Source organism: Mesoplodon bidens, assembly GCF_964165515.1.
Source record: "Mesoplodon bidens genome assembly, chromosome: X".
Classification (NCBI taxonomy): Eukaryota; Metazoa; Chordata; class Mammalia; order Artiodactyla; family Ziphiidae; genus Mesoplodon; species Mesoplodon bidens.
In genome coordinates this window covers 93,069,777-93,089,556 of record NC_138163.1, presented here as the reverse complement: position 1 = coordinate 93,089,556, position 19,780 = coordinate 93,069,777, and the positions used below count along the sequence as shown (strand labels likewise).

The window sequence follows — 19,780 nt, the reverse complement described above, 5'->3', positions numbered from 1 at the left end:
TGGTGAGTCTCTGAGTCTATGCATCTCTGGGGCTCTCCATGTCTGTGATTTGGTATTTATCCTACTTCTCTATTTATTTTCGCGAGATTTTGCCAGTGTTTCTGTATTATTTTCTTGATGTTGCTGTGTCTTAAGTTGCTCTGTGTCTCAGTGCCTCTCTTTCTTAGTCCATTGATCTTTTTCTCTAGATTCCCATGACTGTGTTCTTGTTTCTATGGGTCTATTTGTCAGGGTGTCTCTCTGTATCTGTTCCTCTTTTCGTCTTGCTCTGTCCCTGGTATAGTTTTGATCTGACTCACCACGTCCGTGTCCCTGTCTCTGTTTGTGTCTGGTGTCTGGATCCATGTCTTTTTATTTTTGACCCACTATTTATGTGTCCTTGGGTCTGATTCACTGTCCCCATCCTTTCATCTGTGGCCTTGGCTGCCTTTTTGTGTGTCTCTATTTCTGGGTAAACCAAGTGTATCTTGATTCTGTGTCTTTGCCCATTTGCTTGTGTTCTGTGTACCTGTTTCTCTGTGTCTAGGTTTCTTTATTCCTATCTTGATGCTTCCAGAAGTGTGCCTGTGTTTTTGTCCCTATGTCTAGCCTGTATCCATATGATTGTGTTTGTGAGTTCACATCCCCATGTCTACTTGTTCTAAGATTTCTGTCTCTGAATTCCTGTGTCCCTGTCATTGTGTCACAATGTCCCCATTATTCCTGGGCCTCTATTTTGTCTGTCCTTATGTCTCTGTTACCTGGTCTGATGATTCAGAAAATGTCCTTGCCCTCAAAGAGCTCACAGTCTAAGTAAGGGATCCAGACAAGTAAATAGATGATTACTACACAGTATGATAGGTTAGCTTGAATGGAATGTGGGAGTGGGCTATGGTAACAGGAGGGGACCACACTCAATCTATGGGAGGGGTCAGGGAAGGCCTCCTAGAGGAAGTAGGCAACTAAGACTTGAAGAATATGTAAAATTTACCTGCATGAAGCCAAGGAAGGGAGTCCCACATAGAAGGAAAAGCACATGCAAAGGCCCATTGGTGGGAGAGAGCATTGTTTGTTAGGGGAACTGTAAGAGCTTTAAATATGTCATGGGAGCCAGAGAAGGTCGTGAGCAGGACTGGTGCCTCAGTTTTTTGTTTTAAGGAAGTCACTTCTAAGGCTGCTGTGGAGTATGGATTGGAAAGAGTAGAGACTGGAGACAGTAAGGACTGTGAGGAGGCAGAAGTCCCTAAGCCTCTAGATCCATAGATCTGCATGTCTTTGTGTGTGTGTTCTGGTATATGTGTCACTTAGTGCATGTGTTAGTGTGCATGTCCCTGTGTGTTTCCACGTCATCGGGGCTTTGTTCCTGGCTCACCCTATGCCCTGGCCTCTGGGTCTCCAAAAGTCAGGTCTCCTGCTCTGGGGTTCAGGGGCCATCACAGGACATAGGCAATGTAGGGGTGGCCCAGCAGCTGCTGTACATGAGAGTGCTTCACCAGCCAGCAGGAAGCCCAGCGGGGTGGCAGCCTTGGTGAGTCCTTCAGCAGCCTCTTGCCTAGGATCACAGGCACATCTGGGTCCTGGTGCCTCCTCAAGCTTGGCCCCATAGGCCCTGCCACCAGCTGGATGTCCGCATGCTGGAACTGTCCTGAGGGAGAGAGATGCAGCACCAGTTAAGGCAGTGGCCTCAGTCCTACTGACAGCTCGGAGAGGATCCTAAAGCAGGAATCCTAGAAGGAAAAGTGGGAGGGAGGAGGGACAGCAAAGGCCTGGAGGAGAGAAGAGACTGAGCATTGTGTGAAACGTGGAGGAGCCAGATGGGACAGTAGTATGAAAGTAGAGAGCCAAAGTGGGTGAGATGGCAGTAGAAGGGGTTCAGTCCGGCTTGAAGGAGATGACAAGGCAGATTGGATAAGTGAGGAGGTTCAGAGGAAGTAAAAATATCTGTCCAACCCACCATCACTGCCCAAACTCTTTGACGTGTGCCTCTGCCTCAGGTTCTGCTAGTGTCTCCTGACCTACAGTCTGGCTTCCTGCAATCCCCCTGTACAGCAGCCTCCAGAGGGATCTTTGTAATACTCAGATCTGACTGTATCTTTCACCTGCTTATGCCTTTTCATGACTCCCATTGCCTTCAGGAAAAAGCCAAATTCCTCATGCTGGCACTCTTGTCTGATCACTCCAGCTCCATCTCCTCCAATCTCCATTCCTTTCCTCTACACGTTTGCTCAACTTTCCAGACTCGGTGTGGGTCTCTCTCTTATAGGAGATCTTTCTTGAACTCCAAAGCTGGGCAAGATGCCTCACCCTGGGTTCCTCCAGCTCCCTGGACTGCTGTCTGTCTAGCACTGATAACTCCCTGGGATCACTCTGCCTGGGTCTGTCTTATACATACATACATACATATATATATATGTGTATATATATATATATATATATATATATATATATATATATTTATTTATTTATTTATTTATTGCTGCATAGGGTTTTCGTTGCTGTGTGTGGGCTTTCTCTAGTTGTGGCAAGCGGGGCCTGCTCTTCATTGTGGTGCGTGGGTTTCTCATTGTGGTGGCTTCTCTTTGCTGCAGAGCATGGGTTCTAGGCGCATGGGCTTCAGTAGTTGTGGCACATGGGCTCAGTAGTTGTGGCTCACAGGCTCTAGAGCAAAGGCTCCATAGTTGTGGCACACAGGCTTAGTTGCTCTGTGGCATGTGGGATCTTCCCAGGCCAGGGCTCGAACCCATGTCCCCTGCATTGGCAGGCGGATTCTTAACCACTGTGCCCACAGGGAAGTCCTGGGTCTGTCTTCTTCCTAGACCAGGAGCTCTCCAAGGGCACAGCTTGGCTCTGATTCCTCTTTGTGGTTTGAGGGTCAAGGTGCTGGGGGCTCATTGGCCTTTCACCCTGGCAGAGTCTCTCTTGGGACTGTTGCTCTCTGACCACTATCAGCCTCAGTACCACTTTTCCAGCAGGCCACGGGCCAAGGGGCTGAGACCTGAGCCATTGATCACGTAGAGCCCCAGGTGGGGTAGTTGTGGGGTGCTGGGGTTCTGGTAGCGGTGCTGGAGGACTAGGAATTCAAGGTGGGGCCCAAGGCAGAGGATGAGGTGGGCTGCGGCAGCCACATGGAGCTCCAGCTGGGACCTCTTCAGTAGGGCCGACTGGTCCCAGGACAGAAGCAAGGTACCCTCACCTTGTATGGATATGGAACTGCGGTGATCGTGATAGGGTAGGTCCGGGATTTGTCTTTAGTAACTGTGATGGTCTGGAAGTAGGTCCTTGTGCCCTGGCCTTGATGGTGTCCCCAGCAGCTGTCCACGTACATGCAGCCCTGGAGGGAGAAGAATGCTTGCTGGGAGCACAGGCTTTCACATGGTCATTCACATAGTCACCCACAGCACAGGAGGGGTGAAGTCTCAGAGACTGGAGTTCAGATGAATTGGTACAGATCTGTAGTTAGAGAGCAGCTCCTGAGGAAAGTGCTTCTACCACAGTCCATCTAGCTGCTCCTTCCTGTGCAGTGTATGAACATGTATGTATACCTGTGCATGCTTACCCCAGTGGGGCTGTTTGCATGTATGTGCTTGCCTCTGAGTGTGTAAATGTGTGTGTTTAGTTCTGTTCATATGAGTATCTCTGGACATATCAGTGCATCTGCGTATTTGGGGAAGGTGTTATGGTAGAGCATGTATTTTTTTTTGGTTGTATGTGTATATGTGTCTCTGGATATGTTGGTGTTATAAGTCTTGGTGAATATATTATGTTGTGTGTGTCTGGTTGTGTGTTGGTACATATTGTATAACTGGGGGTGTCAGTGTGCATGCATCTGGCTGTGTGCCATGGTATTTGTGTGCTTTGGTATGTTTTTTATGTCTAGAGTAGCAGAGTATGTGTACCTATGAATGTTGAATTCTTGTGTATTGGGATGAGTGAGGTTACCAGCGCATGTATGTGTGTCTGAGTGTGTTGATATATGTGTCATTGTGTATATTTGAGCATGTGTTGTGCATCTCTGTGTATCTGGATGCCTATTTGTATGTTATTATGTGTAGGTGTGGAAAGTGTCAAAATATATGTGCCTAGATGTGTATTTTTGTGAGTTTACTGTATTCCCTAGTGTGTGTGTATGTGTATCTGTGAGTGTCTTGGTGTTAGGGTATATTTGTGTGTGTTTCCATGTGTCTGGGTATGTACTTGTGTGTTAGTGCAGTGCCCTGCTATGTGTTTGTATTAGCCCACAAATGTCTGGGGGTGTTGACGTGTATATCTGGCTGTGGAGTTATATGAGGTAGAGTCTTTGGGGCTCTCACCTGCCTTTGGGTCATCTGTGAGCTGTAGTAGGTCCCCTGGACACCCATCTAGTGTGAAGTGGATCCTCTCTTTTGAGCATAGGATGTGGATCACAAAGTGGGTGTCCCCATCCACTGCAAGGCAGGAGGCACAACTCTGAAGTTATGGTCCTAGAAGTGAGGCAGGAGGTAGATGGGCACCCCAGGGTAAGCAATTGGAGATTCGTTCCCTGTGGACAGAAACTCCAAGATGAGCATAGCAGGACAACTGAGAGAGGAGGCTGGGCCCTGCTCAGATAGAAGATAAGAGACCACATATTTCTCATTCTCAAAGTCAAGGAGACCTTCCCAACTAGAAAGGCTCCTTGGAGGTCAAAAAGGGAGGGGGCGCCACCCCATAGTAAGTGATGTCAACTACCCATAGGCCTCTTGGGTGGCATCCATCTTGGCGCACACATTGGGAGGATCCTGAGATATACCAAATACGGACTCTGAACCAGGCAAATCAAAATGTTTGGCTAAAGGAAACCTGGAAGAAATGCCCCATATAAGTGATTTAAACCACCACGAGGGCGTGACTCTCTTTTTGAGTCAGTCCCTGTGTCTATACACGCGTACTGTACTCTTTTTCCTCCTAATAAATACTTTGTTTCACTGCTTTCCATCTTTGTGGGAATTCTTTTCTGCAAAGCTGAAGGGCCAGAGCCTTGTCACTGACCACTGGTCTAGTGGCTAAGATTTGCTGCTCTTACTGCCATGACCTGACCTCCATCTCTGGCCAGGAACAGAAACTCTGCTTCAAACTGCTGCAGGCTGAGGCACCCAAGATCATATTTGGTTCCGAAACCTGGGAATTCAGGCATTCAAGGTAAACAGTGGGTTTCACCCAGCTGCGGCTTGAGGCCCCTGACTTTCGCTCTTATTTTCTTTCTCACTCGCCACTTCACTTTCTTTTCAAGACCTGCAGGGCATAACCTCTGTCTGCTCACAGCGTTGTGGCTACCCCCAACAACATTGAGGGTGGCAGGCAGATTCCCCAGGCCGTGCAGATTCAAATAACACTTGGGTGACAGCTGATGCTATCCTTTGCGACATGGTGGAAACGTGATTTCCAACTGAGAAGGAACCCAAGGGGTCTCTTTTTCTCTTTCTCGCTCTCTCTCTCTCATTGTCCCGTATGGAACCCTCCACTATGCTTTTCTTTCAGAAATTACTTGCACAACAAGGTCTCTTTCTCACTTCGTATCTCCGTGTCCTTTTAGGGGAGGATTTCCTGGACATCATTCCTAAACTGCATCCCCGCCACTGACAAACCCAGTGCTGCCCGTGTGAGACAAAATTGTCAGACCCTTCCCAGTTCTATCTTAGCTGCCAGACAGGGCAAAGGATTTTGGGTTCTTTTGCTGTCTAGTCTCTCACCTCACTCAACGCCCAGAAATTTACTATGAGAATTTCTCCACCTCCCGGCCCTGGAACCTTGAACCCTGTGGCATCTTCCATAGCACCCAACTCCAATTTCTCCAAGGGTTCCTCTTTGCATCTATGGGACCCCCTTCACTCCAGGTCTTGGCAGCCTACACACTGCTATGGACAGCCTATCTGGCTGGCCATTACCCAGAAGCCTGAATTATAAACTTTGTAGATGCTCAGTCACGAGGAATACACTCCAGCATAAGAAGACTTATCACAGGACATAAGCTCTATAGACAAGGGATCCCTCCTAAGGAAAGTCCTGGCAACTGGTCTGCACTGGTTCGAAGGTCCTCCCCTGGCCATGTTGGGGGAGAAGGCTTGCGCAAGTTACCATGGAAGACCAGAGATGTCTGGTCAGAAATCGATGGGAGAGTAGAGGACGCTTGAAACCTCATCAGGTTTGAAGAGAATTTGGGCGATGCCCTGAACCCCTTCAGGTTAAAGCCTCCTGATAAATGTTTCCAGAATGCCAGATTCAATTCTAGAAGCTCTCTCTTGTTCTCACTTGCAAGTTACTCAACATAGGAGGATCCCCCTCCAAGCAAGAAGAGACACCTCTGGAGTGTATCCTTAAGAATTGGAAATTTTTTTTAAAATAGAAGGGCTAAGAAAGGAAAAACTTAAGTTCTACTGTAACGGTGCCTGGCCTTTGTATGAGTTAGGGAATGGAGAAAAATGGCCTGAAAATGGGTCTCTAAATTACAGTACCATTCTGCAATTGGATCTCTATTGCTGCAGGATGGGAAAGTGGACTGAAGTTCCCTATATTCAGGCTTTCATGGTCCTTTACCAAAATCCCGCCTTATATGGCTCTTATAATTCAAAACCTGGGGAACCAGAAAACTGTCCTGACATTTTAGATGATCCCCCTTCTAAGCTCTCCCATCTCTCAGGGGGAAACCTAGCTCCTCCTACTCCTGACAGTATCCCTACTTCTCTGCAGCCACCTACTTTTCTTGCTCCCTCTGACTGACCCCAAACTGCACCTCCTTATGTCCCACCAGACCCTCCATTACCCCAAGAGAGGCTAGTCCTTCCTGGGTAACTCGCAGTGGAGCTTCCTATCACCCAGGATCAGGGAAACTATGCCTTCTTACGGAAGTGGCAGATGGAGAAGGGACAATCAGAGTACATATGCCCTTCTCTTTAACTGACTTAGCCCAATGCAAACAGAAACGGGGCCAATTTTCTGAAGACCCTAGTAAGTTTGTTGAAGGGTTTCATGACTTAACTTGGAAGGATGTCCAAGTAATTCTATCTATTTGCTGTACTCCTGAGGAAAAACAGAGAATCTGGACAGCAGCCCAGGGGACATGCCAACCAGCTTGCCAGACACCAACCCAAACATTATGCTATGGGTGGAGATGCAGTCCCAAATCAGGAACCCCCGTACAATTATAATTTGCAGGCAGGAACCGAAGCCAGGAAGCATATGCTCCAATGTGTATTAGAAGGGATGAGAAAGTGTATCAAAAAGTCGGTTAATTATGAAAAGGTTAAAGGAATGACCCAAGAAGAAGAAGAAAATCCAGCCCTCTTTCATGGGCAGCTTGTGGAGACTTTTAGGAAGTATAGCAACATAGATCCCTCCACTTCTGAAAGTCAGCCCCTGCTGGGACAACACAACACTTTATTAGTCAGTCCGCCCCTGATATTAAATGGAAACTCCAAAGATTACAATTAGTCCTACAAACACCCATGCCCCAACTCCTAGATGTGGCATTTGGGGTATTTAATAATCAAGATCAAGCTGAGAAGGAAGAGAGAACCCAACATGAGAAAAGACAGGCCAGGGCTCATGCAAAACTGATAGGTGTTGCTGTCAGCCATGCCTTGCAACCTCAGGACAACCCAAGGGGGCCAAGAAAGTCCAACTCTCCATCTGGAGGTAAGACCAACAAGGGGGAATGCTACAAATGTAAGTCAACTGGCCAGTGGCCCCAAGATTGCCAGAAAGAGTCCCCCAGGTCATGCCCAACCTGCAAACAAATAGGTCATTGGAAGAGGGACTGCCCTCAGTCCCAAAGGAGAAGGGGGGCTCCCGCTCCCAAGATGGCCATGCTCGACCACTGAGGTGGGCTGGGGATTCTGGTGGCTCCCCCCAATGACATGTCTATCTTCATCGAGGAGCCCTGAGTAGTCCTTGATGTGTCAGGAAAGAAGATTGATTTTTTAATTGATATGGGAGCCGCTCGCTCTGTCTTAATTTCTCACTCTAGACCTCTTTGCTCCAAAAGCTGTACTGTGACTGGTGTTGATGAAAAACTTAGCACCCATTACTTTACCGGGCTTCTCACTTGCCAATTTGAGCAGTGGTTATTTCGCATGCCTTTTTAGTTGTACCTGAGTGTCCCACCCCACTACTGAGGAGAGACCTTCTGAGCTCCCTCAGGGCCATATTCCAGTTAGGAGGCCCCGAGCAGCCCCTTATCTTGACTCTGACTAAGACAGACCAACTGGAAGAGCAAGGTCCTATTCCCAGCCATATTCTACAAGGAGTGGACACTTCAGTATGGGACAAAGGAATCCCTGGGAGGGCCATAAATGCCCAACTGTAAGAATTAGCCATAGACCAGAAGCTGCCTACCCTAACAAGAGACAATACCCTATAAAGTTGGAAGTGAAGAAGAGTTTACAACCCCTCGTAGATAAATTCTTAACTCATGGCCTCTTGGTGCCCTGCCAGTCTCCGTGCGATACTCCTATTAGGCTAGTTGTTAAGCCAAATGGGGACTATAGGATGGTACAAGACCTTAGGGCAGTAAACGACGCAGTGGTCACTATACATCCCCTCATGGCCAATCCTTATAACATATTAGCCCAAATCCCTGAGGACACTAAGTGGTTTACTGTACTTGACCTCAAGGATGCCTTTTTTTTGCATCCCAGTTCATCCCTCATCACAATATCTATTTGCCTTCTAGTGGACTAACCCCGACTCAGGCCAAATGCAACAATATACCTGGACAGTATTGCCTCAGGGGTTTTGGGACAGTCCACACTTTTTCACCCAAGCCCTAGGAAAGGAACTAAGGGAAATACACCTGAAAGAAGGGGCTATTATACAGTATGTAGACGATATATTAATATGTAGTCCCTCCATGGAGGCCTCAGATCAAAATACCATTGAAGTCCTTAATATCCTTGGGGCCTGGGGTTACAGAGTCTCTCAGATAAAGGCACAAATCTCAAAGCAACAAGTTAAATATCTGGGATCATTATAAACCCTGGAAGTAGACAGTTATCTCCAGATAGAAACAAGCTATATTAGGCCTAAGTGCACCAAAGACAAAGAAACATCTCCGTACCTTTTTGGGCATGGCAGGATTTTGTAGAATTTGGATTCCAGGATTCAGGCTAATGGCTAAGCCCCTATATGAAGACACTAAAGGCCCAGATACAGAACTATTACTTTGGAATGGGGAATAAGAAAAGGCTTTTAATGATATCAAGCAGGTCATCACCAGAGCCCCTGCTCTGGGTCTCCCCAGTTTGAAAAGCCATTGATCTTGTACGTGGCTGAAAAGCAGGGGACAGCTTTTGGTGTCCTTATATAGAATCTAGGGGAAGTTCCTCAGCCTATAGGCTACTTTTCCAAGCACCTAGACTCCATGGCCCGAGTTTGGCCTGGCTGCCTCCGGGCAGTAGCTGCCACTGATTTATTAGTGGAAGAAGCCAACAAGCTCACCTTTGAACAGCCACTGGAAGTCCAGACCCCTCATCAAGTGCAAGGGATTCTAGATATAAAAGGCCACAACTGGTTACCTGGGGGTCGTCTTATTAAGTACCAGGCTTTGCTCCTTGACTCCCCAGAGCTAACCCTCAAAACGTGCCACACTTTTAACGCCACTACACTAATGTCTGCTGAAAGCCCAGAGCTAACACATTCTTGCCTCAAAACCCTTGACCAGGTCTATGCCTATAGGTCTGACCTAACAGACCAGGCCATAGAAAACCCTGAGGAAGAATGGTTTACTGATGGCAGTAGTTTCATTAAAGATGGAGTTAGGGGGGCAGGGTATGCTGTTGTGAGCATGCATAGTGTCATAGAAGCAAAACCTTTGCCACCTAACACCTCAGCCCAAAAGGCTGAACTGATAGCTCTAACCCAAGCCTGAACCCTAGGGGAAGGAAAGATTGTAAATATATACACTGACTCAAAATATGCCTTCCTTGTTTTACATGACCACACAGCTATCTGCAAAGAGAGAGGACTCCTAAATGCAAGAAATTTCCCTATAAAATGTAGGGCTGAGATCTTACATCTCATAGAAGTAGTTCAAAAACCAAAACAGATAACAGTCATTCACTGCCATGGGCACCAAAAGGGAACTTCTCAAATTTCCCAAGGAAACAACAGGGCAAATCGGGAAACAAAGAAAGCAGTCTTGATGCCCATAACCGAAATGGCATTAATCCCATCTCTTACCCCTTCTAACGTTATACCCAGGTACTCAACTTCCAAAGAGAACTGGGCATGAGACAGAGGAGGAACTAAGGGAATGGATGGCTTGTGGCACATAGATCAGAAATTGCTCATACCTCTCTCTGACCAATGGAAAATTATTAAAGGGCTACATGATTCTCTCCATCTGGGGAGAGGTGCAATGTTTATAATTGTTTTCTGTCTTTTTACAGGGAAAAGGCTCCCGGAGACAATGAAAAGAGTTACTTGAGCCTGTGCCCTTTGTGCCACCCATAATGCAGGAGGCAACTTCAAGCCTCCCCGTCTTGTTAACCCAAGTCCAGCAATGTAGGACTTACCCAGGAGAGGATTGGCAAATAGATTTCACTCAGATGCTCTCTTTCCAGGGTTTCAAATACTTACTACTTTTTATAGATACTTTTACTGGATGGATAGAGGTCTTCCCCACTAGAACAGAGAAAGCAACTGAAGTGGCTAAGGCTCTCCTAAAGGAAAGTATTCCTAGATTCAGGTTGCCCCATCACCTTCAGAGTGACAATGGACCTTCGTTTGTAGCAAAGATCACTCAACAGATTTTTCAGGCTTTAGGGATTAAATACAACCTCCGTTCATCCTGGAGACCGCAGTCTTCAGGAAAAGTGGAACAGGCTAATTGAAGAAAACCTTGGGCAAACTCCATCAGGAAAGGAGTCGTGGTATTGCTTGCTGCCAATAGCCCTCTTAAGGGTCAGAGCAGCTCCTAAAACAACCACTAAGTTAAGCCCTTTTGAAATGACATACAGAAGGACATTCCTTACTCTGGACATGCTAACTGACCCAGAAACCCAGGTTCATCTTAAATACATTATAAACCTAGGCCAGGTGCAGAGACTATACAAGAGCATGGCAACAGAGTACAGCCCTCTCCAGATGACAGTCCCAGTCACTCTGTTGTAAAACCTGGAGATTGGGAACTTTTAAAGACCTGGAAAAATGAGTCCCCTGGTCATCAGCTACTCACAAAATGGAGGGGTCCTTACCAAGTCCTGCTGAGCACTCCTATAGCAGTTAAACTCCAGGGGGTCACCAGCTGGGTTCATCTGTCCAGGATTAAACCTGTTTCCACTGATAGGTTACAAGAACCTGAAGACCCACATTCCAGCCATTCCTGTGAATCCACCCCTTCCTCTGAGACTCCACAGGATCCGGAGGACCCAGGAAAGCCTGAAAATTCCAGGTGGATGAATGAACCTCTCCAAGACCTGAAACTTTTATTTGAAAAGGACAAAAAGACTTCTTAGACCCTAGGCTAAGTACCCATAGCCACTATCTTCCTTCTTGCCTTCCGGTACTCCAATCCACTTACAGAATAATTGATAGACTCTGGTAGATTTAGATAACTATTGTCTTCTTTGCTCTCACCTTTGCTCTTGGAATGTACTAAACCTCTCTGCCCACGCTAGGTGATTTAAATATGACTCTGACTGGTGCTACTATGAAGCCTTAGCTTTTCTATGCCTATTTCCCTTATCCACAGGATGGGCAGCAACTCTGGTTCGCATTGCACAAACTCTTGCTTCCTCCACTCTTTTGACAGAATGCTGGATTTGTTTACCCTGAGCTAAGTCCATTGTGGACCAGAGCAACCCTCTTGTCCATCCTGTAAGGAATTTTAGCCAAGTTCCTGATGGAAAATCGTCTTCTACCAGAGACCCAAGGCTCAGAACAGTAACGTACAGAGTCAGAATTGTTCATTTTCCTACTGAAGAAAATTCTAATGTCTCTTGCCTAACCCTCCCCTTAGCAACAGAAGGAGAATATGAAGTCAAACAGGGAGGACAAAGAACTGGTATTAAAGCACCCCAGCGTTTTATAATGACCCCCCAAGCCAGAATTCCAGTTACTTATTTGTGCTCAAACTGTAACTCACTACCCAAAGGAAGAACGATCCACACAGGAGAAGCAGATAGCAGGACGGATGTGGATGGAACAGGTTGTATTTGTAGCTGGAGAAGTTTTCCATAACAATAGAATTGGATGGCTAGGTCTTTTTTTTTTAACATCTTTATTGGAGTATAATTGCTTTACAATTTTGTGTTAATTTCTGCTGTATAACAAAGTGAGTCAGCTATATGTACACATATATCCCCATATCCCCTCCCTCTTGAGCCTCCCTCCCACCCTCCTTATCCCACCCCTCTAGATAATCACAAAGCACCGAGCTGATCTCCCTGTGCTATGCAGCTGCTTCCCACTAGCTACCTATTTTACATTTGGTAGTGTATACATGTCAATGCTACTCTCTCACTTCGTCCCAGCTTACCCTTCCCCCACCGGATGGCTAGGTTTTAAAACTTTGGGTGAGTTAGTCTACCGTGTCCTGCCAGGATACGTTTTCATATGCTAGGTAGATAAAAAACCATGCACCATTAATTGCCTACAAAATAACTCTATGCCCACACAGTGTATGCTGGGAACCTTGATTACCCCTTTCTTAATCCACTCCTTAAACAAATCCAAGCACTGGGCCACTTAATTAAAACTGTTCACTCAATTAACTCGAGATTTACCTGGTGGCATCCCAGATGGAGATGCCTATTTCTTTAGGTATACATTGTTACCATGGCGGGGAGTAGCCACCCACCAACATGTCCTTCGAAACTTGTCTCATACTCTTACTACCATAGGTAACAGTACTGCTAACTCTCTCACTAGTTTACAGAAGTCTCTAGATTCGCTGGCCAAAGTGGTACTTGACAACCGACTGGCCCTGGATTATCTGTTGGCAGAACAAGGAGGGGTATGTGCAGTTGCCAACACTTCTTGCTTCACATACATTAACACCTCTTCCCAGGTAGAGATCAACATTGAGAAAATTCAACAACAAGCCACCTGGCTTCAGCAGACAATTAACCACGAATCCTCGCTATTATGGGAGGGAAAATTGAAAACTGGTTCTCCAGCTTGTTTTCCTGGATCCCACAAGATATTAAAACATTTCTAATGCACTGTGATAATCTAAGTGGGAGGGAAGTCCAAAATGGGAGGGGATATCTGTATGCGTATGGCTGATTCATTTTGTTGTGCAGTGGAGGCTAACACAACATTGTAAAGCAACCATACTCCAATAAAAATTAATAAAAAAAGAAAGGGATTTAAAAAATGTAACAGGAAGTGGCTTTAAAAGTAAAAGTATAGTAATATTCTTAAAATGAAATTAAAAATAGAATTAATATTAGATTCTAATTAAGTTCACTCAAAAGATAAATTAATTAATTAATTATTTTTTGGTATACACAGTTGTTTCCTTTATCGGTTCTAGTAATTATAATTACATGTATTCATTAGAATTCTTTAATCTTAAAAACTTTAATTTCTAGTGATATCTAAGAATTAAGCAATTGTGAACTGTCATGCCTTCCTATACCAGCATTCTTTTTTTAAAATTAATTTTTATTGGAGTATGGTTGCTTTACAATGTCGTGTAAAAATAAAATCATGAACCAAAGAAAAAGAACCTCTCTGGTGGGAGGTTTCCATTTTCTTATAACCTTCCTTGTTTCAGCCATACTGATTTATGTTATATTTTGCCTAGTGCTCTGTTGTCTTCCATACTGTTGCAAATCTGCAACCAAGACCTTTCAGTCCAAGAAGGAGACCTGGAACCAACAGGTTCAGAACTTCCATTTTAGAAATAGAGAAATATACTAAAATTTTAAGCCTGAGATTAACAAAGATATGCTGACCTTGTATAACCAGCTTCCTACCCTTGCTTGAGTCTCTGATTATAGTAGTCTTTTACTAGTCTTTAGCCCCTGCTTCTTTAATCTAATTATTTAGTTTGTTTTCTCTAGGGCAACATGGGACAATGCTGGTGCAGGGACTCCAACCACTCCCCACAGCCAATCCTGCCGAAATAACAACAGAAATCACCCTGGGTCCCCTTAATGAGACAGGGCAAGAGTTCTGTGACCCCAACTAGGTAGGGTCTACAAGACCCTTGCCAGCCTGGAGAAGCTATGGAAGATAGACCTTTGTCCTTCATCTTCCCCTTAAATATTTCTTGGGGGCTACGTCTCTCACGGGGTATTTGAGGCAGGAGGTAGATGCCCCCCCCCCAGGGTAAGCTATTGGAGATTCAATACCTGTGGACCAATACTCTAAGATGAGAATAACAGGACAATTGAGAGAGGAGGCTGGGCCCTGCTCAGATAGAAGATAAGAGACCACATAGTTCTCATTCTCAAAGTCAAGGAGATCTTCCCAACTAGAAAGGTCCTTGGAGGTCAAAAGGGGAGTGACACAAAACTACCCATAGCCCTCTTGGGTGGAATCCATCTTGGTGCACACATTGGGAGGATCCTGAGGTATACCAAATACGGACTCTGAACCAGGCAAATCAAAATGATTGGCCAAAGGAAACCCAGAAGAAATGCCCCATATAAGTGATTTAAACTACCATGAAGGCGTTACTCTCTTTCTGAGTCCGCCCCGTGTCCATCCACATGTACTGTCTCTTTTTCCTTCTAATAAATACTTTACTTGTTTCACTACTTTCCATCTTTGTGGGAATTCTTTTCTGCAAAGCTGAAAGGCTAGGGCCACTGGTCTAGTGGCTAGGATTTGGTGCTCTCACTGTCACGACCTGACCTCAATCTCTGACTGGGAACCAAAACCCTGCTTCAAGTCGCTGCACGCTGAGGTCACTTGAGATCAGAAGGAATGGGAGAGGAGGGGAGGGAAGGAGAGAGGAGAAGGTAGGAGGCCATGTCTATTTCCCCAGAGAGACAGCCCAGCCCCAGTTCTAGTGCACAAGCTGTCCTGTACTCAAACAGGACAGCGAGGGTGGCTGGCTTACCCGAGGATGAGAAGGTGAAGATGCTTGGTAACGTGCCTACAAAAGAGAGGGGGAGGGCTTCCCTGGTGGCGCAGTGGTTGAGAGTCCGCCTGCCAATGCAGGGGACACGGGTTCGTGCCCCGGTCCAGGAAGACCCCACATGTCGCGGAGTGGCTAGGCCCATGAGACATGGCCGCTGAGCCTGCGCGTCTGGAGCCTGTGCTCCGCAACGGGAGAGGCCACAACAGTGAGAGGCCCGCGTACCGCAAAAAAAAAAAAGGGAGGGGGGACTATGTTGGTAAGAGACTGATCTATTACATTCCTAGGTACTCTGGGGCCCCCTGGCCTCTCAGTCACCTCCTCCAAAATAAACCCCAAAATCCTGAGCTCAGCATTTAAGTCTTTTCTGATATCTAGTCCCTGCCTAGCTCTCCAGACTTCTCTGCGTGCTCCAGCCCAACTGAACTGACTATTCTTATGAGTGCCCTGCCTTATCTTGCTAGTGACCCTTTGCTTCTGTTTTTTCCTGCCACCTGGAATGTTCTCCTTCCTTTAGCTACTAAGGATCAATTTCTAGTTATTCTTCCAGGCCAACTCAAATGTTATTTTCTCTTGCTCTCTGCCTGTGGTAGGTAGAATTCTAAGATGCCCCCCAAGATTCCCCAGTATACACACCCTGTAAAATCCTCAGGGTGTGATATGGTGAGTTATCACTCCCATAAATAGGTCATGATATGTGGTGCAGTTGATGAAATAAGGAGATTATCCAAGTGGGCGTGACCTAATCACATGAGCCCTTTAAATCTGGGTCTGGAGATCAGAGGCAGAGATGTCAGAGGGATTTGAAGTATGAGAAGTATTTAACAGGAGGGAGATTCTCCATGGCTGTCTTTGGAAGATGGACGGGGCCACATGGCAAGGAATGCAGGAAGCCTCTAGGATCTGAAAGTGGCCCCAGGAGCCTCTAGAAGCTGAGAGTGACTGCTAGCCAACAATCAGAAAAAAACAAAGAAAACAAAAAAACCCCAAAAATATCCCACAGCGATCTCAGTCTTAATACAAAGAACTGAATTCTGCCAATAACCTGAACAAACGTGGAAGACAATGAGAACTCAGTCTGATAGACACCCTTATTTTAGTCTTATGAAATCCTGAGCAGAGAACCTAACTAACTCTTGCCTAGACTTCTGGCCCATAGAACTGTGAGATAATTAATAGGAGTGTTTTAAGCTACTAAGTTTGTGGTAATTTATTATACAGCAATGGAAAATTAATACATTGCCCCTCCTCTGGGCTCACACAATGCCTGTGAAAATTCTAACTGAATGGAAATGAAAGCTCAGGGATCTTTGTCAGGGGAGCTCTTTGTTCACTTTGTGCTAGCCCTGAAGAACTTCCCTGAGATTCCATGCTGTCTCCAGCTCCTCCCAGGATCTCCTCAGAATTGCTGTCCCAATGTGGATTTTCTGCCAAGTGTAAAAGAAATAAGAGAAATCCTTCACACTCTGAGGGCAAAGATGTCCTCGGCCCACCAAAGGGGAGACTCTCCTTCTGACCGGGAGAGTCTTCACTGGCTTCCCAATCTGACCTGCACATTGCCAAGACTGAGACCTTATGTTCTCCATAGTACCTTAGTCTTTCAAGCTCAGTTATGTTCAAAATTCTTCCTTATAGCATTTATGCATGCCTTCATGTGATCATTTATTTATCCATTCAGGCACTGTTCAAGTATCAGTGATATGGTGGTGAAAAAGTCAGTCATGATTTCTGACCTGGTGAAGCTCATATTTTGGTTGGGAAGGCAGGCATGAATGAAATTATAATTACTAATGGTGACAAATGCTATAAGAAAAAAGAACAGATTGATGGAGGGAGTTGCAGATCCTTGACGTAGTCTGGGGCAGTAGGAAGGGGTGAGAGGAACATTTGACCTGAGATTTAAGGCATGAGCTAGAGTTTGAGTGGCAATGGAAGAGATGAGGGTGGTAGGGAGGGAGCAGGGCAAGGCAGGTCAGAGCAATTTTCAAGCAGGGGGAACAGCTTGGAAGAGGTCCCTGAGTGGAGGCAGGGATGGGGGTAAGGCCCATTGGAGGAACAGGAGGCCATTGGGGCTTGAGTTCAGAGGGTGAGTGGGAGAAGGTGAGGTCAGAGAGGTATGGGATAGAGGGCAGATCATGCAGGGCCTTGAAGCTCATAAAGAGGAATTTGGACTTTATTCTAGGTATGATAGGAAACCCTTGAGAGGAGATAAGCAGGGAAGGGACATGAAGTGATCTATGTTTTTAAATGATCGCTTTGGGCTTCCCTGGTGGCGCAGTGGTTAGGAATCCACCTGCCAATGCAGGGGACATGGGTTCGAGCCCTGGCTCGGGAGGATCCCACATGCCACAGAGCAGCTAAGTCCGTGCACCACAACTACTGAGCCTGTGCTCTAGAGCCTGCGAGCCACAACTACTGAGCCTGTGTGCCTCAACTACTGAACCACATACACCTAGAGCTCGTGCTCCACAGCAAGAGAGGCCACCGCAATGAGAAGCCCACGCACCGCAACGAGGAGTGGCCCCCGCTTGCTGCAGCTAGAGAGAGCCCGCGTGCAGCAACGAAGACCCAACACAGCCAAAAATAAAAATAAAATAAAATAAATAAATTTATTTAAAAAATGATCCCTTCAGCTGCTGGGGGAGAATGACCAAGAGAATATCTCAAGAGAGGAAGCAAGAAAACCAGTGAGGAGGCTGGAACAGTTTTGTCAGTGAGGCACAATGGTAGTCGCCCTAGGATAGTGACAGTTGAGGTAGTGAGAAGTGGGTGCATTTGACAAGCATATTAAAGATAACAGTGTCAGGAATTGAAGATGGATGGGATATTGGGAGGGAGGGTGGTGAAGGAGAGGGGTAGGTCAAGGATGTCATGCCCAAATTTCTCTCTCTATGACTTATTGCCACCACAAACTGGTTCTAATCCTGCCCTACAAGGTCACCCCAGGAAATGTCACTCCTCTCAGGAAGGTGAATAGTGAAGTGGTGAATCACATTCAGCATGGGACCAGATTATGTAGGTTCAAACGTCTTACTAGCTATGTGATGTGGAACAAGTTACTTCACTTCTCTGTGCTTCAGTTTCCCCATGAGTAAAATGCAGATATTAAGAGTTTTTTGGTGAGGATTAAATGAGGACTACAAGTACAATATGTAGAGCAGTACCTGCACATAGGAAGAGCTAAAAAATGTAAACTGTTATTATTTCACAGTCTTTGGGAAATTTAAAGACAACTGTCATCATCTTCCCCAATTGTTGTATCCCTTTCATTAAGCAGGGCTGCTCATAGAGCTCAAAAGAACCAATCAGAGCTGACTTGCCCAGTGATACTCCAATTTATAACCCCACATCCCTTCTCTGCTTGGGAAGCATAAGCAATCCTCTTGTCCAACAAAGCAAATGTCAAAGCCATAGCTTGGCCAGTTCATTTCTTTGCATTCCCCAGTCTTAACATCCCTTCTCTCCCAGGGCCTCTAATTCTGTGCCTATGTGCTGAGGCCCAGAGAAGTTAAGTAGCTGGTTCAAAGTCTCAAAGTAAGCAAGCAAGCAGCTTGAATCACAAGAATCTGCACAAGCTTTATATACTTCTAGTTCCTGGTTCCCTCTCTTCATACTGCCCCCCCTTGTGGCTTGACCTTTTGCCTATGGCACTCACCATCTTTGTCAGGAGTGAGGAAGGTATAGAAAGCCGGTGGGTTCAAGGACTCCACAAATTTGGACTCCTCCATTGACTCAGAGAGCAGCTGTAGCTCCTCAGGGATAAGGAGCAGGCTGACCGCCTCAGAGAGGGTGCTAGAAGGCAGCAAGACTGGCAGGTTTGGGGGGTTGCCTTCTGGCATAGGCCTGGAGCTGTTGGGTAGGCCCATCATCGGGACTCCTGACACAGATGGTCCCAGAATTTTCCTGGTGCATTGGGGCTCTGGCAACAGGTCATGCTGATGCCAGAGCCTTCCAGGGGGCAGCAGAGAGGGCAGAGTGGGGTGAAAGAGAGTAGGGAGGGGCTCTCCAAGGACAGAAATTGTCATGGAGCTGCTGGGACTTGTAGGACTTGAGATAGTGCTCGGAAGTATGCTAAGGCTCTGAGGAGGTGGGGACCTGAGTTTGTCAGGCCTGTGGGGTAATGAGATTTTGGGTTTATTGGGGATTGTTGTCTTAGGTTTGGAAAGTGATAAGCTTAGGGAAGTTTGATGAGGTGGGGCACTAGGTTTAAGAGGTGATGGGATTTTAGGGGTCTTGGGTGAGAGGATCCCAGGTCTAGGGTACGGCAGGTTGTTTGGGGTCTTAGGAGCAGGAACCCTTGCTCTGGTGTGTGATGGGTATTTGACAATCTGATGTGTGGAGACTCCAGCCCTGGGCTGTGATGGGCTTTTGGGTGACTGTGATGTAAGTACCCCAGGTTGGGGGTGTGATGGGGCATCTAGTTTAGGTTGTGATGGAGAACCAGGTTTGGAATAGAGCAAAGTAACATGTTTCATAGAGCCAGCTTTGGGCTGGGCTGGGGTGCTAGGATTCAGAGGTGGGACTTGTGTCTTGGAATTCATGGGTAATAGGGTACCAGAATTCTGATGTAATGGCGTGCTGGGCTTCAGAAGCAATAGGCCACCAGAATATGAGGGCACAATGGCAGCAGGTGGTATCCTAAATGTTGGCTGAGCCAAGTTGCCAGAATCCTGTTGTGCTGGAATTTGGGGCTTTGGGTGTGTGAGGGTGGCTAGGGTATTAGGGCTCTGACCTAGTGGCTCCAACTCCTTGGAACTG

At 46.4% G+C, this 19,780-nt stretch overlaps 1 protein-coding gene across 1 annotated transcript in view; it reads right to left on the bottom strand.

The window, feature by feature from the left end:
• Positions 1-1,412: 1,412 nt before the first annotated feature.
• Positions 1,413-19,780, bottom strand: part of ITIH6 (inter-alpha-trypsin inhibitor heavy chain family member 6) — a gene marked incomplete at both ends in the record, with an annotated part of 40,829 nt that continues 22,461 nt past the window's right edge. The window contains 9 exon segments of the mRNA XM_081223094.1: positions 1,413-1,619; positions 2,941-2,948; positions 2,951-3,196; positions 3,199-3,254; positions 3,256-3,310; positions 4,290-4,403; positions 15,005-15,040; positions 16,357-16,449; positions 18,678-19,780. Coding sequence (XP_081079220.1) covers positions 1,413-1,619; positions 2,941-2,948; positions 2,951-3,196; positions 3,199-3,254; positions 3,256-3,310; positions 4,290-4,403; positions 15,005-15,040; positions 16,357-16,449; positions 18,678-19,780 — 1,918 coding nt within the window.